The following is a 17,852-nucleotide window of genomic DNA, read 5'->3' on the forward strand; positions in this document are numbered from 1 at the left end:
GGAGGAAAAAAACCAATAATATCACACATTATTTCCCTTTGGTCTCAGCAGTACCCAGTGCTTTTACTGCACTGTAGAATATGAAGTCATACTTGAGAAAACCATAAACAAGAACATACGTACAAGGTCTGAATGGCACGTAGGGGTGAGAAGGTGCCTTTTGCAATGGTCTGAAGCTTGTTGTCATACAGAGAAAGAAGATTCAAGTTGTGCAGATCTTGAAATGCATCAACTCGCAGACAATTGATCTTGTTGGCATTCAATAATCTGTTTAATGGAAGACAATTATAAAATTGAAAGAAATCGTTCTGTGTCGCAGCTTCAGCATTTTTCATAGACAATTCTTTGTGCACCTTTGCAACCAGAACAAGAGGTGTTGTAACAAATTATAATTGACAATGACATAAGGAATTTCAGTGAATTGAAGTATCTTATTTAGGTTATACATATTCCTGCATATTTGAACCTTGGAGTTGAAATGCTTGCATTTATTTAGCTAAATTCACATTTCTTGTATGTGCTGGTAGAATGTCTGTGTGGTATTTGTGTACTGTGCAAAGAAACAAGCCTAAAAAATCAAGTATATTCAAGGAAAACTATTTTCTTTGCCAAATAAATAAACAAACAAAAAGGAACTGAACACTGTGTTCATTAGCTGGAAGAGATGTGCAGTGGCACTTTTAATTATATGTTACTAATCAGCATGCTGCCACATTAACAGAGTTGTACTAAAAACTGGTGGCATGGAATATATCCAAATCTGTCTTGGATCCTTTCTCCTCTGCATCTTCAAAGGGAGCCTTTTCTTCCCTGTACCTCCCAGACTTTTAGTGTTAAAACAAACAAGCCAATCTAAACCAAGTCCTTTTGAAGAGAAAAAAAAGCCATTCCATTAAAAGCATTTTTATAACCAAATACTTTTTACTTCTTTCCATTTTGAGCCAGAAATGGAATTAAATGGTGGACTTGAAACCTAATGCTCTGATAAAAAGTTTTGCCACACAAGCAGAAATTTACTTAGACCTAAATGTACTATCTATACAATGCACATTAACATAGGGTCTTTTTTTAATGCAGACTTGAGAGCTAGGAAAGGTCTTTTACCTTAATTTTTTTACCAAATCTGAAATATATTTTGTAGCTAAAGCATCTTTAAAGGAAAACAGGAAAGCATACCTGCCAACTACTATACTATTTTTCTGACTAAAGTCAATCAAAATGCAAACCTCTAGGTGGTGCTAGAAGTTGCATTTTCTTTGTATATATATTGCTGTTTTGCCATCTTCAATTAGTTGACATTTTGCCAACCACTTCATGGTGAAGTCTGGACATTAGGTAATTCTAAACATGTGTGAAGGCTTTAAGAAGGCTCTAATTCAGCAAGTCAGTTATTCTGGGGCAAGTTCTGTCAAAACCACCACTGTTGTTTTATGGTCTATTTAACACATTTCTTTTACACGGTACACCTACTTGCACAGCCTCTTCTGTTAAATATTGACAATCTTTGATAAAATTACCATCATGACATTCTTTATTCCAGTATAAAATCTAAACAGCAACTGTTTAAAAGGTTACATGTGGAAATTTCCAAAGTGTGAAACGACATAGCAGCTCAAGTTCACAGATTCAAAGAATTGCAGAGAGTGTCAGTAAACATTAGAAGTCATCAATGAAACTGTGGTGCAATATTGTTCTTTCATGGGTACAACTAGAAATGCAATTGCATAGCATTTCCACTATATATTTTCTCTTTATAAAACACACAAATATTACTTCCATGGTTCCCACACAATTATATACATTCTATTTGTCATTTACAGTATCATATCTTTATGAGTTTTATCCTTAGAAACTCCACATGGGAGAATAACTTCATTTTAATCATTTCAGGCTGAAACATTAACTGATATGATCACATTTCTGGATGAGTGGCAAGCTGGCCTACAAGAGTCCTGACTCTTTTGGTTTTAGCATAATTTGATTTTACTGTACTTTGATCTTACGTATGGGATTTCCTGCCAGTTCTTCTTCTAGCATAACTCTCTCATCATGTTTACCCTTTTGAATGATCCTAAAATAGAATAAATAAGAAAAAAATACTCACAGCAGTTGCAGGGAAAAGAGTCCTTCAAATAGGCCCTTTGGAAGTTCTGTGATTTTATTGCCATACAGGACTCTGTACCAGGAAATAAAGCATACAGACCTACCATTAAAGGAAAGGCAGGGAATTTGACTTCAAACATAGCGAAATTCCCATTTTCCTGAAAAGAATTGAATAACAACCACTTGATACTTGCAATATCCTTGTGGTCCTGTGAGGCAGCAGGATCACACTTTCCCAAACAATGTCTAACCCAAAGATCTCTGCAGAATCAGCACCTCACTGATTACCACAGGCTTACCAAGGGACCCTGCTAAATGGATTTGCTGTTTGCAAGAACAACTAACTGGGGAATAAAATACATGATTGGTTGTGTTAACTCTTTGCCATGAACATATTTATAAAAAACCACACACACTATTAGTGTCCAACTGTAAAAGAATATTCAATTACCACTATCATTCTAAAATTATTATTACAACTTTCAGAATGGATTGAATTTATAGCAACATTTTGCACTGAGCCAAAAAGCCAGAATAATTTCGCTGTAAGAATATGAAAAATTTGTTTCTGTTTACAGGTCAAACAGATACCTACAGTGAATTGAGTGAACGTAAGCCCTGGAAAGCATCTGGAGCTGCTTCAGAGATCTGGTTATTGCTCAGGTCACTGAAACAAATAACATTTGATTCAATTAATTCAAGCTATTTTCAAAATAATGAACTTTAAGATAATATGTAATCAGAATTAAGCATGGATGGGAGAGAGAAATTGGAAATATTTACATGAGACACTGCCAAAGAATTTTAATATAAAACCACTGCAATTGCCAGTACACTGAAACTAAATGCGTAGTTAAATATAGTTCAAAACTCTTGGAATAAAAGGAGAAAATGTTTACTTTTCCTGATTGCTTAAGTACATTTTTAAAGAATTCTCTGCTTGCTATAACCCCAGAGCTATAAAGCCTCAAAAATAATCTGAAGTTATCCTCATTCTTTTTTTTTTTTTTACTAGAATTTTCACTACAGTAACATAGTGCTTCTATGCAAAAGCACATTAAACTATTTCAATATTTGCTAAAAACCCAGATATTATTCATACGACAAAGATGATATATGGTCTCAATCATTAGGCTGCTACATCAGTTTGCCTTCTAGCAGTCAAACTTTCTTAAGTGCTCACACATTAACTGCAGTTCCCCTGTACCCTCTTGATTTGTTTTTTTTATCTGGATATATACACACACACACACACATACATATGTAAATAAACGTAAGTTATTCGGTACGTACATTCTTCGGAGCTTTTTATAGGGGGAGAAAGCTCCAGGAGGTATGACCTTGATTGAATTTTGTTCTAACCGTCTGCAAAATAAGAGCAACAACATAACTATACAACCCCCAAGCTAAAGAAGAATCTAAAGACAAAAGAAACTAGAAGGGATGGACTTCAACAAAGAAGACAACTTCTTCTTTCTCAGTATAATTTTTACTTCTTCCATTACCAAATAAAACTCAAACCAAAAGAAAAAAAAACAGAAAACCACCCCACCAAACAACCAGCCAAACCTTTAAACCTGTAGAGAGTAATATTGTAAATTAAAATCAAATGCTGATTTCATATTTAAAAGAAAACTTACTTTCAAAACATATAAGATTTTTTGAAAATTTAAGTCAGAATTCTCATCAAAAATTTCAATCTTGAATTAGTCTTAATTTAATCCCAATGTGCTATTCACATATAGCAATTTGCATAGTAATTTTTATTCAGAAATGCCTAAAGATTTCTATGAAATAATTGAAATATGCAAACCATGGGAATGGGGAGAGGAATGTTCCTACAGACCAAATAATATACGTTGCTACCTGCAATAAGGCAATTGCCATATTTTTAAAGATACACACAATTTCTTTAGATACTGTACACAAAATATTTTCTTTAACATACAATACTAGATTTGCCCAGCCACACTTCTAACTTCTTTAAACAAGTATTTTAATTTCAGCTTGTAGCTAATGTTACTGACCATGTTTGTTTTGTATGTATAGTGACCGTAATTGAAAATTCCCATGCTGTAAAGTGTGAATTTACTGATGGAAACAATTTTCCAAGAAATTTTTGAACTTGTAGATGTTTGCATATGGGAAACCAATGCAGATATAGACCTGTGGCCCAAGTGCCAACAAGTCAAAACAGAGTCAGTGATGAGGACACTTAAACCAGAAGCTGCTTCCTCACACACCCCAGCATATCATGGTTACGGTAGAGCAAATTTCTGCCATGTGGACATAAGAAACTATTATACCAAAAAGTACTACAGGAAAAGCCATGATTATTCATACTACATAGCATGCTTATCTAATAAGCTATTGCCCTCTTTCATGCACAGGTATCAACTCTGTGATTTATGCACATAAAGACAATGCCAAAATCTTCTTAAGAAAATTACTCAAAAATCATTTAAGTTTACTGCAGTATTCTAACTTAAAAGGACTTTGCCTTAGAATTTAAGATTAAAGGGCCTTTTTAAATCTAGAGGCAGAAATACTGGCCTATTTTTTTTTTTCCTTTTACTCTTGTCCTGCTACTTGTCTTCTGTTTCACTTTTGCTCCGATTGAGACATATGAGTCTCTGCGTGTGTGCAGTGTAAATAAAAAACTCATATATTTTAAGTAAGCTTTTCCAAGAAAACATTCTAACAGAAATTGTTTCTTTTTGTAAAGTTTCTCAAGAGATCATGATATAGTTGAACTGAAGCTTTTTTTTCCTGCCTTCATGAAGTCTCTTTCAGATAGAAATATTTATATATTTAATACTTAAAATCTCTTTATTCTGATAATGCTTTAAATTAACAGAATATGTTGTTGAATGGCTTATGATGAACTCAAGGAAAAAACCCAAAAGCTCCATGAAAATCTTCTAGATGAAGAAAATCTCACTTCATCACAACTGTTTTGGTCCTTTTTAGGAAAATGTTGTCACCTTGCTGTAGACTTCAGGTGTATTTAAGCACTGAAGGGAATCCCATGGCACAAGATGGAAAACTTTTTCCATGAACACGATGCTCATTCATACTCTTTGCCTTGACTGAGCCTTTTGGACCCATGAATCACATTTTGCATCAGCCTGGGAGTGCTGACCAGGATACAAAGGAACAAGGTCACTTCTCTCCTATACACCTGGCTAGATGCAGAAGGCAAACACCTGAATAAGCAAAAACTTGCTGAAGTTAAGGCCAACACCAAGTTAGGCCATACCCAAGTATTTTCTGTCCTTACATTTAAATTTTAGTTTAGTTTTCACCGAAAATAAAGATTAGGCGTGGTTATCAGCTAAGGTAGTTTTTTCACTCAGGTGCTAAATCAGGGAGAGGTAAACCCTCCAGATAACAAAACTTCCTCATTTTAGTAACTGGAAGGAGTTGAGTAACCAAATTACCCCAGCCATGGAGAGCATGGTTGCCATCCATCCACTCTTGTTACACATTCTGTTTGGCAGGAACCACCTGCCTAACCACCAGGGACAGCCTAACCTGACACTGATCAGATGTGGAGCTCTGAAAACAGCCAAAGACATACCTTGTACAGGGAAACAGATAAGGCACATGCAGAGAACTGGAAAGGAGAAGGGTGGTGAAAAGGACAGGGAAGGATTAGGCCATAATGCAGAGGAGGTCTTGGATTGCCAGGGAGGGAAAAATGCTTCTGGGTATATGGGAAAGAGATATTGCAGTAGCAATGCTCCCACATGAGGCTATCACAAGCCTCATTTATAAAAGCTGTTTATTAGTCTAAAATGGAGAGATTCATAACCTAGTGCTGGAGGGGCTCCAGTCCACACTCACATATCTTTAAACATATAATGATCTTAACTAGGTAGGAGAAGGCATGTAGCTTGAGGTCGAGCATTAAATAAATTAGGACACAACGTATTTTCCAGTTTATTCTCTTACTTTTAAATACACATTAATTCTATAAACTGAAGTACTTTACAGGATCCATGTAGGTAATTTTTCATGAGAAGGTGAAATAGCAGATTTCATTTACTGCTGTCCAATTTGGCTACAAATAACATGGCCAAAAACTGAAGAAGTCTTGCTACAGCATATTTCTGAGAGCTAACTTCCCAGCAGTTCTAGCACCAATTCACTGGTGGATATGAAAATGAACTTTATATCAACTTTACCTAACATTTCCTTTTAGTGTGGCATTTACATTGTAGCAGACAGAATATGCAGTGCTGGGATATATTTACAAGCTCTTCTGGATAAAAGATTTGTTTTAGTAGGATCATCTGAGTATGTATTTTCTTAACTTAAGCTGAAATGTAGACACTGAAACACATCACATTTTAGAAAATGAGATTAACATAAGACAAGAAGAAAAAGATTATATAAATAAAGAAGAAAAATCTTTTATACCCCACTTTGTCTGTAAAGAAAGTAAATCAAATCCACATTTTCAAGCTTTGTTATCTTCTAATTTTCTGCTTTATCTTCATAGAATCAGCTGAATTTCACAGAGTGTAAATTTGTATCCACTATTCCAGAGAAAATCTAATTAGATATATTCCCAAGTCATAAAGTACAGATAGACTAATATCTAAAGGAAATTCGCATTCTACTGATAAAACCCACAGTAATTAAAAACTTCTTTATATTAATGCCCTATATTAAATTAAATATTTTTAATTCTGGAATAGGATGGGTTGTAGTTATAGATTACTGAAAAAGTCAGCCATTAAGTGCTTGCAAATGACTTGGCCAGAAGAATTATTATATCACCAAAGAACTAAAAAAAACTTGAGTCAGTATTTTTCCATGAAATTTGTATTAAATTTTGTTCACAACAACTCTTTTCAAAGTCATTCCAGAAGTCATTTTTTTCTTATGAATGAACATCTATGTATCATAAACAGTGCCTTGGTGGTTTTTTTTTCAAAAGGCACAGTCAATTTTAGTAGCATATTTAATAAGCTAAGATAATGGAGAAAGATGGTTAAGTACACTCTTCATCAAAGCTTGCATTGCCCCATGTAAAAAGAAGTACTCTGCCCACCATCACACAAATGCTAATTAATGCTTTTAATATGAAGTCTCCATCTCCTTTTAGTGTTTCACTTCAAAGAAGTCCTGCATCGATACATAAGTGTTTTACTGTCTTTTAATGCTGCCAAACTAGTTGAAACCTTTTTTGAAGACTATTCCCTAAATACTCCTATCTAGGAAATGTACTGTGAACATTTCTCTTTGGAAATCTTTCCCCTCTGCTTATCACTGCAGACACTGTAATGTACAACCACTTACTATTCTGGGAAACAAAGGTGCTTCTGCAGTTGTGACTTCCAACCTAATCAAATCAAATCAAAGTAGGTCCCCAGCCAGTAGACAGATTCTTCCCACACGGTCCCCAGAGAGCCCTGTGACATGTAAATCACTTGACACTTTCCAGGAGGATGCTGTTCTGTGCTATGAGCCTGCAGCACACCATTACTGATTACTGCTTCCGCACTTCCAGAGACAGACAACATGCTTATTTATACTGACACTTCTAAACTAGCCTCTTTCCCCACTATAAAAAGCCATTTCTGTGAAAGACTGCTCCTCCAGGAAAGAGGGCAGACTGAGAATGGAGAACAGGGTGTTCTCTACAGAATCATTTTTCATTTAAATCATCCAGATGGGGTATAAGATACTAAGCCCTCTTAGTAGAGAATGGTAAAAAAGTATACACAGAGATGTGCTGCACCTAAATGCATGTAAAAGGATCAGAGATGTATAAAAAGCATTGCATAATACTAAAATAAAAAAAAAAATCTTGCTTAAGAAAACATGAATTTGAATATGGAGGAGCAAATTAGACATATATTTTGTAATTAAACAATCAGAACATAACATCTTGATTCAGTAAATTTGGATGACAGAATAGTGGCTTTAGCAGTTAATTAATCTATACTTTTAATTCCAATATCTCCTAATTTACAAGAAGTCTTTCAAGAAAGTTGTCAAGAAATCCCAAAAGAATTTTACTACAGAGAGAAAGTGTAAGCTGTGAAATGAGTCTGATGTATTGCACAGATGCTGATTATACATGGTAATAAAATTGACAGCTCTTCTTTGCATTTCCCCATCTGCTTTTAAAGTAAATGGCAAAAACAGCTGTCAAAAAACCAAAAAATAGATTTCAGTGATGGGATTGAGTACAGCTCCTGAATCTGAAGAACAGCAATACACAGCCAACACATCTCTCATCACATAAAACATCTGCCAGATTTTGGGTTTTCTTTGTTTGTTTTTAAAATAAGGAAACAGTAATGATTTCCCTTGCTAGAGGAATCCTTGAGGCTATTAAACAAAGTACCTTTTTTGTCTCTCCACAACTGCACCTCTAGAGTGCTTAAATCCACTAAATGTCACTTCTAGCCTTAGCAGCAGAAGAATTCTGTTGAAATCTGTGATATCACCCACATCTAAGAAAACAAAAGATGTATTTTGAATGACTACATTACTTCTTTTTCTTACTTTCAGGCTCTGTGTATTAATAAATCTGTTTGACAGTTTCCTAAATATTTGTATATAAAGAATCACTGTCAATGTTGCCCTAAAGCTTGCCAAACTGTTAACATCCAGTCTAATTGTTCTATCAAATATTTCCTCAGGGGATTGATTGTAAATGACAGATGACTCCTTAGTCTGCATTGCATCAAGAAAGTAACAAGAACTGCAATTCTAAAGCTATTAAACAATTCATCTCATTTTCCCAAAAGGAAGTCTCAAACCTGCACTTCATTCCAGAAGGGGCCATCTCATGCTCTGAACTCTAGAGTGTCACTAATGATGATGGGCTTGACATTCCTCCACTGCTACAGGTTCAGGTTGGAGCAAAATACTCCACTTGTTAAATAATTATTTGCTTAGTACTTTGGCTTCTGTCAGTGTGGCTCCAGTGCAATTAGCCTGAGTCACCCAGAGCCAAGTTAGTCTCTCTGATTAACCCATTTTTGATGAGAGTTCTTATCTCCTACTACCAAACCTAGTCAAGCTGTTGAGATAAGTGTTTTAAATTCACAAAAAAAATAGATACAATCCTGCTACATTCTTGGCTCATCACAAGCAGGGACCTGTCTACCTGTTCTAAAAGAGCAGAAACAGTACCTTGAAAATCCCCCATTGTGTGAGACCAACAGGGTGACAGGAGTCCTCACTACCTGCTAAATGATACATGGTCTTACACTACAAATCTTCCACAAAACTTAGAAAGGGTTTTAACTGAGATTATGTGGTTGCTTACTTAATATGTATTTAAAGATGTAACTGGTAAAGAAACATTTGAATGATGACAAAACACAAAATACTGCAAAGTCAGTATCCATAGTTTCTTTTCAAATTACTTCACTCACATAATTGCTGAGGAAAAGTAATCAGAAGTGAAGAGCCATATGTGAAAATAAAACCTAAGGTTAACAACACCTTTGGAGTGTGGCACAGCTGTCAGAGATCTACAGGAGTTTCTCTGGAAAAGTGACGTGGGCCTTCTCCAGCTTCCCTTCATGCTGTATAAAATATTAATTTATTCCATGCTTGAGTTATTTCTTTCCCTTGGCAGCATCAGAGAGGTCTGTCAAGGTGCCTCTTCTACTTAACACCCACGAAAAAATTGCACAAAACGCCGAGAGGTGGAATGGTGTTCAGCCTGGCCAGCACCTACTGCTAGGTTCTAGAGAACAGCACTGCTTTCATACACTTCTGTCTGGTTGCTTTGTGCTGTGTCTCTATGTTCTCTTGACTCCTGAAATTATCCTGTTGTCTGAATTTAATTAGTTTTCAGGATAGGACACAAGGGTATGAAGAAAGCCAAAGACGTGAACAATGGCAGCACAGAACACAGGCTAATAAGGAACAGGTTAGATGTTATACATACAAAAACATCTGACAACTCAAATGAAGAAGCTGGTTTTTTTGTTTTCTGAAAAGAATAAAGCCACATGATTTACAGTAATTTTCAGATTAGGAAGATATTTGAGTAAGAGCATGACAAATCATTTCTTTTGTGTGTGTTAAGCAGACAGGATTAGCTATCAAATAGCAAAATCATCTATTTTTGAAGCAGTAAAATGAAATATGGTTTAGGTTTTGCCCAAGAAATAATAAGGTAGAATACCAAAGATAAGTTACAGGTAATTTAGTGAAATCTGCATTGGTAATTTAAAATATTAAGGTGAAGAAATTAATACCTCAACAGATTTCTTTAGCACATTTTAATTTGTTTTACATTTATTCAATATACTGCATTATGGATAATGCATTTTTCATTATTTACATGTAATTATTCTGTGTTTATATGCATACATCTTATAAAAGATGTTTAAATTTTAGAAAATTTCTAAATTTTTGATTAAGCACACAAACCAGTTGTTTTCTATTGCATTGGGCATAAACACTGCTTTAACTAAGACATAATGACCCTCCCAAGATGACAGAAGAGCACAGCAAGAGAACTGTACCAATTGACACACAGATCAAGAGCCTAGACAGAGGTCAGCGAGTGGCAAATCACAAAACCTTTCTAGTAAAATTATAATATAGTATTATGTTTATTTTCATGCAAAGATTTTCAATGTTTATGGCCTTATTTGCAATATTTAGCCAACTAAACAGGGTAAGGGACTTTTTTAAACACAGTCACAGTGCATATTGATACTAAAATTTTATTTTCATGTCACCTAATTTGCAGCAGATATTTCCATTTCATTAGGAACATTTTTGGTCCTCCTCCATATGTAAAGCCTCATCTTAGGAATTCTCATGAATAAGCACGTAAGCAATACATTTTAACTAATAATATTGTATCTGAAGATTATGTACTATTATTTTTTGATATAGGCTTTTAAACCTAAAAATGCATTAAATTTTAGTCAAAACAGAAGGATAAAGCTCTAGATTTCACTGAAAATTCACTATGCCTCCATAGTCCACTGGTGTAAATCTGATTATCTGGTCCAATGCATTAGCCAGGACTGATCTTGAAAACACTTGTCTTAGAAACCTTTGGCTAAGGAAGAAGATAAGGTTTGAGTAAAAGGACACATGAAGTACAGTGAAAGAGAAACATATGTAAGAAAAGTTAATTTTCATATCAGGACAACTATATAAGAGTTGCTCAAAAGTTTGGAGTGTTAGAATAAGAGCTGAGAAAGTATTAGCCAGACCACATGAATTTATTAAGGGGCATTTGGTTACTTATGTGTTTTTCAACACACTTTATTTTAATCCAGCACTTTCTGAAAATTCAAAACCTGACAGTTTTCTGGCTTCCTACTGACCAAAGTATTTACCACTATTCATAAGCAAATGAATGCTATAGCAATTACTTTAACTTTTCATCCATAAGTAGACATCATCTTTTCACTTGACACATGCAGGTGAAGAGCCATGTGTGAAAAAAAGATCTAAGATAAAGAATATCTTTGGAGTGTGGCACAGTTGTCAGCATTTGTTATGAGAGCAATTAAGAAAAGATCTCAATAAAACTGATAAGTTGAAAGAAGAGCCATAAGAATAATTATCATCAGAAGGTTAATATATATTTTCTCAAAAACAGAAGACACAGTTATAGAGAACTCTTGCAAACTACTAAAAAGCAATATATTGTAAAGACCAGTGACTATATTAACATATGCATATATACAAACAACTTGGAAAAACCTTTCCTTGCTGGATGTGCAAGATTCTGGAGAACAGCACTGCTTTCATATGTGCAAGATTCTGGCTGATGGCTTAACTGTTTAAGAGGTAAATCACATGTATGAACTGACATTCCAAGTCCTAAGGAGATGAATGTTTTGATTTAAAAACACAAATCTAACTCGGAAAACCAATAATCAATTTAATGCCTTGTAACTTATTGAATCCTCTCCTCAGCACCCCTCCTTTCTTTTCAAGCTGCAAAGATGCAGGGTTTGCTCTCATTTCTGTCCTGCTGCATAGACAGACAAATCATGCTTTGAGCTGTTAAAAATAGAGAAAGCTGCCTTATCACTGACATTTCAGAGCTTTCCTGCTATGAGTTTCTTTAAAATGTCTTCAACAAATGTACCTAAACCATTCCAGGTGACTTTTCTCTGTAAAGGGTCATCCTTACATCTTTGCATCTTGATATAAGAGTCTCTCTATTCAATTGCTACTAATTTAAGGCTGTACCTTGGACTTTTACCTAAGGATTAATATTAAAAGACAACAGAAATGGTGAAACTGCACACATGCCAAGCATCTCTGGGAAGGATACAGACACAGAAGTCCCAGTACTCAAATAAAACTCCTCATGTATGCAAAGCACTTCCCCAGTGTCTGCAGTGTGATCAGATCACTTTGTCTTGGTTAAGTCCATCTGTCAAAATCAGTTCTGCCAGATTTCATTTCCTTTCCCCTCTTTTCCTCTTCTTTTTCTTCTTTCTCTCCTTTCACTTCCTTTTTTCTCCCTTCTCCTTTAATATAGTCTGAGTGTTACTGTGAGAAGCAATCTCAGGAGCTTTTAATCCTGCTTAATTTCAAACACAGCTCACAAAGATGTAGTTGAGTGCTTGGCATAACACACATTCATTAACCAACACTTATGAAAACAAAGTATATAAGAAAGTATATAAGAAAGAATGAGATGAGAAGATGAAAACATGAAGAAGATGAAAACATGAAGAAAATTAGCCAGAAATCAGGTTCATAAGATAAGACAAGACTGAGGGAAAAAATTAGGAAACTTGTGGAAAATGTAAATAAAGTTGTCATGAAACAACTGTACTTTTGGTTTCTACTTTTTCTACTTTTGGTATCCAAGCATTATAAAGCTCCATTCACATGAAACAAAACCTTTATCCTGAAGGCCATAGTAATAGAAAGTCAGGGGCCTTTCAGTACATTGCATTGTGAAGGTGAACTCTTAAAATCCCTGACTTCTATATGTTTGTTTTTGGTTTTTTTTTCATTTCACATATTATGTGGTTTAGGGTCTTTTCTGCCTGTTACAAAAACTAGAATTATCTATAAAACTGCTCCTTATTTAACAGTGCCTCCCTCCAACAAACCTCCCTCCTCCACAGAACACCATGGTAGTGACTGCTATCCTTCTGAAAAAGAAAAAGAATTTAATTAAGCTCTTCCTTTGACTAATGATTTTTTTAATATAAAAAAGTGAAGGAACAATCAATTTAATTCTGTGCTCTTTTTTTTTAAAGACTCATAATTTATACAAATTTGTGGTCATCAGTACAGATACTCCTTCCCCTGCATTCCCCTCTGCCATCCCTTAGTAACACTTATTGCAGTTCTATTTATTTCCACTTACCCATAATATTACAGTAAGGAAAGAAGTTTTAGAACCACTTTTTGACAGGTTCAAGCAATGGAAGAGAAAAGAAAGTCAGAAGAATGTAAGAGCAGCATTTTCATGAAGGTAGGTCTAGCTCATGAAAGGCTTTTTGGCCTCTTTTGAAATAAGAGCCAGTCACAGCACTCTGGGATAGGGTACCAGTACAATTAATGGAATTGCTGCTGGGTTGCTATTTTGTAGGGTTTCTTACACTCTGAACACATGGCAAAAAGAGTCTCTATTCAAGGGGAACCAGAATTATTTCTGCTGATCATTCTCAAAGAATTTTCAGAAGGTGAATCCTTCTGAAATTAAACCAAGCCAAAAGAGATTAACAGTGATGAAAAACTAAGATGTGGAAGGAAAGCCAGTATAGAGGCTGATAAATGCTATTGCCATCAGAAAGGCTATAATTTCTAGCACCAATTAAAGTAATAGTTTTGAACCCTAGTGACATTTAATGCCTTTAGTACATGAACTGCATGACAAAAGGAGGAAAGTACTAGGTGTGTGAGGCCACTTAAGTTGGTTAAGTGTAGATTGAACATGCCAATGAAAGGGCATTTCCTAAAAATTTCTGGAAAGAGAGGTTCTAACAAAAAATTGAAATCAACTCAAATTGTGATGTTTGAGATTAATTAATGAATAATGTATCATGCTTTGTTAAGTTGGTGAAAAAAAGGCTGAAGTAAGACATACTGAATAACAAAGGTTGGAAGAGTATTCATATCATTTACGGGCACTGTATTTTGCCTCACAATGTCACATTACAGACATTAAAATAACAGGTCTATGGGAAATTTCTTTAAGTTCACAAAATGTCTCCTGCAGGTTACTCATGGTATGAAATCTATTCATTTGAGCCAGAGGCAAAGGTATATCTAGGCACCCTTTTAATTTTTGTGCTTTCTGTAGAATACATAGAAATTAATAGGTGCTCTAAAACTGGAGGAGTTTTGGTGCTCAATCAATTTTTTTTTAAATACACATGGAATATGAACTATTTCTTTCTCAAATATGATCACATTGATTGGATAAATCCTGAAAAGAAAAATTTAGGTATTCTTATTTGGCTGTGTGTGAGTTTATTTAGATAATAAAGCAGGGATTAATTTTGGAGAAAGGGTGTAACTGGTATAGATACAATTGTAGGAAGTCAATACAGATTAAGAATTACATTTACTGAGATGCTGAATACTTAATTTTGCTCCAAGCTTTATCAAACAGAGGGGAAAAATAGAGGAAAAAAAAAAAACACCCCAGGTTTTATTCTCCTTCCATTTCCACTGGCAGCTACTGGGAGATAAGCAGTCCTGTTTCTGAAGGCATCTTCCCAAGAGGCACTTGGCAGACAATGCACTGCCTGCCGACTGCCTCCGTGCAGCGGGAACTGCTGCTTCCAGCCAGCTGACTTCTGCACCAACTGAGATGCCAGACAGACAGTATGACACAATCTGCTCAGCAACACCCTGACAGTCACCAGCAAATCCAACTACACTGGAATGAAACAGCATTTTGACAACTGGCTCTGCCTCCTCCTGCTCCCACCGTCACAGAACCCCTGCTCGTTCCTCAACCACTTTGGCTTCCAGTGCTGAAGATTCTTCTCAGTTTAGGTTTAGGCTATCACACCAAACTCAGAGACAGAGAGGCTCCAGTGCAGTGCAAGCACAGGCTCTCCTTGCCAGCTCTGCTGCAGAGGCAGTAGCCATCAGCCTGAGAAGACAGCTCCCAACATCCTAAAACAGCTTTCCAAGACAGCAGAGCTATCAAGGCAATGTAAGGCACACAGTATTAGACTAAACAGAAAGCCTTTTCTTGTACTTTTCCATAGAGAGCTAACTCAGAGCTTCAACATGAAAAATTTTACTCAATAGAAACTGCTGATTTATAATACTTAAGGAATTCAATATTCCATTTAAAGGGTTCTTTTTTAACATACTATTTAGATACAAGTTAATTTATTAAACCCCTAGGGGAAAAAAAAAAGTATACAATGGTCAACAGGGAATATACACTTAAAACCTGCAACTTAATTATATTTATCAAAAGGGTAGAGAATAACAACATTATTAGTACTGCTTGGTTTTATACAACATTGCTCCAAACAGACAATGTAATGAATTCAAAGTATTATTGCACAGAAACAGATCAGACATTTTTTTCAAACAAAGCTAAGAAATCAGTGTTTCATAGGGTACTGGGGTATTGATTGAAGTCAAAGTTTCCACAGAGAGAAAGAACAGCAGAAATGGACAGAGAACTTGGCAAAATGTCATAAAACCATGAGCTTGTGTTGAAGACAAACTTCAGAAGAACCTCAAGAAGAAAAAAAAAAAGGAATTATAGATCTTTTGAAAGTAAATATGGATTATATTCTTATTAAAAATAATCTGCTCTCCATATAAGAACAAATAAGTAAGAGGCAGAAATGGGCAGAAAAACAAAATCTCACAAAAAATAAGTTGTCAGATTTTAAACACCTCTTTAAAGGAGGGTTGACAATTAAGTTTAATGTCAGCTTCACAGGAAAACATTATTTATATGAGATACAGTAAAGGAAAGACAAAAGGATGGAAAGATGTAAGCACCAGAGGTGTTTGTGTACCGTGAAGCTGGCTGAAGCACAATATGACAGCTCATAAATAGGGGACAGAGATCAGAGAAACATAGTCAGAGTAAGGGAATTTGAAAGTATTGTGGATCTTTCCAATGTCTCTATCAATAAAGCAGGAAATGTTCAGATGAAAATGCAGAAAAAGATTGGCAAAAAAGGAAAAGTACTGAAAAGATTGGACAATGTTTGGTGCAGGCAAATTAGAAGCATAAAGCTAATTTTCTTGCAGTTTGCACAGGAATCTGGTAGCATTATCAAGATGAGTGAATAAATAATAATTTGGCTGTTAAAGCCTGTACATCCTTCAGAAAACAACAGGGAGCCAGCACATTTCTCTCACTGAGAGCTGGGGAGCTCCTGCCAAAGCGTGTGCTCAAAGCAGTGACTGAGGCAGTGAAGCCATGTGTGTGGGAACTGGGAGGAATGGGGAGCACAGAGCTCACTGCACCCTCTGCCTCTGCTCAGCAGCCCCCAGGATTCCTCAGGCTGCTGGGACAGCTCAGGCTCATCTCTTCAAGTGTTTACTGTCAGCTACCATCTTGGCATACTGACAACATTATCGCCTAGGAAATGAGTAAAAAACCAGATTATTTTGTGGGATACAATCATTCTTTTCAATCTAATCTCAAGGGGTTGCTATAAGCCTCAGTTGCAGAGGACTTCTTTAAAAAATGAAGCTTTAAAACACTTATTGTATGATAACAATACTGGAATGTTACAATCTTCCTGCAAGTTAAATTTAGTTTAAAGCTGAAAGGACTGAAGTCTTTCATAGAGCAGCTTTAAAATGAAAACGTGACATACAACCTGATTCAATGTTAGAAATGTCTGTGGATGTGATAATAGGATTATATGTACCAACTTCTTGCTCCTGACAAAATCATAACAGGTTAAAAAAAAAAGGCCTAGGACTCTGCAGGGCTAGTTCAAGTTAAAACATGGTTCAACATGTACAGACAATCAAATAATGCAAGAGATTATTAGGTTGCAAAAGGCAAATGAAAGAAAACTAAAATTCTGTTAATAAAAACCTGATGATTCACTGTCATTTGGAATACTGTATTCAACTCTGGTCACTGAAGATAAAAAACAAGTAATTCAGAGAAATAAGAGTAGATTAAGACATGGAAGGTTTTGGCATCCAAAAAGATTGAATGGAGTTGGAATTTAAGTTCAGATAAGAGACAAATGAAGATGGCATGCAAAACAGAAGGTGACAGGACAAATTATGTATGTGACTGCATTTTCCTTCCCTCTACAAAGACAAAGAAACATTATGAAACTTTAAAAAACTGTATTTTAAACTGGAAGAGTTTGAGCACAATTCCCTCCAACAAATTTATTCTCTTAATATGAAGATGTAAACATAGTAGGATTTAAAGCAGATTGGATACTTAAAAGAAAACCCCTTTTTTCCCTGGAAGTTTTGCAAATTTTCAAGTTTCAGAGCAACCCCAATACATATTGGGAGCAAACAAAATATTTGTGCTACTGGTATTTTATTTTTGAAGATTTACATTTCAGTTTCCTAAAATATTTTTTAGGGACAACTGATGTGGGCCATTGGCCAGTGTGGAATGCTGGTTTGATGCAGTCTCAGAATTCCCTCACCTCTTTATTGGTAAAACCTTTTTCACTCCAAAAACCACTTATTTTCTCTCTCTCTTTCTTTTTTATGCTATGAAGCTAAATACACCTCCCATCCATGAGAATCATAAGACAACGATCACTAATTGTTTTCTTCCCACTAAAGCAATAAGTATAGCATAA

General features: G+C 35.4%; 1 protein-coding gene across 10 annotated transcripts in view; it reads right to left on the minus strand.

Annotated features, from left to right (window-relative positions):
* The window catches only part of SLIT2 (slit guidance ligand 2), a 260,769-nt gene that overhangs the window by 70,862 nt on the left and 172,055 nt on the right, over window positions 1-17,852 (minus strand). For all 10 annotated transcript variants that reach the window (XM_071432632.1, XM_071432633.1, XM_071432634.1 and 7 more), the window contains exons 10-13: window positions 3,397-3,468; window positions 2,699-2,770; window positions 2,105-2,176; window positions 124-267 (exon numbers count right to left, since the gene is read on the minus strand). In XM_071432632.1, coding sequence (XP_071288733.1) covers window positions 124-267; window positions 2,105-2,176; window positions 2,699-2,770; window positions 3,397-3,468 — 360 coding nt within the window. The remainder of the gene's footprint in view (window positions 1-123; window positions 268-2,104; window positions 2,177-2,698; window positions 2,771-3,396; window positions 3,469-17,852) is intronic.

The sequence above is a fragment of the Agelaius tricolor genome, unplaced genomic scaffold, assembly GCF_023055355.1.
Source record: "Agelaius tricolor isolate 1412-34295 unplaced genomic scaffold, bAgeTri1.0.p SCAF_8, whole genome shotgun sequence".
Lineage (NCBI taxonomy): Eukaryota > Metazoa > Chordata > Aves > Passeriformes > Icteridae > Agelaius > Agelaius tricolor.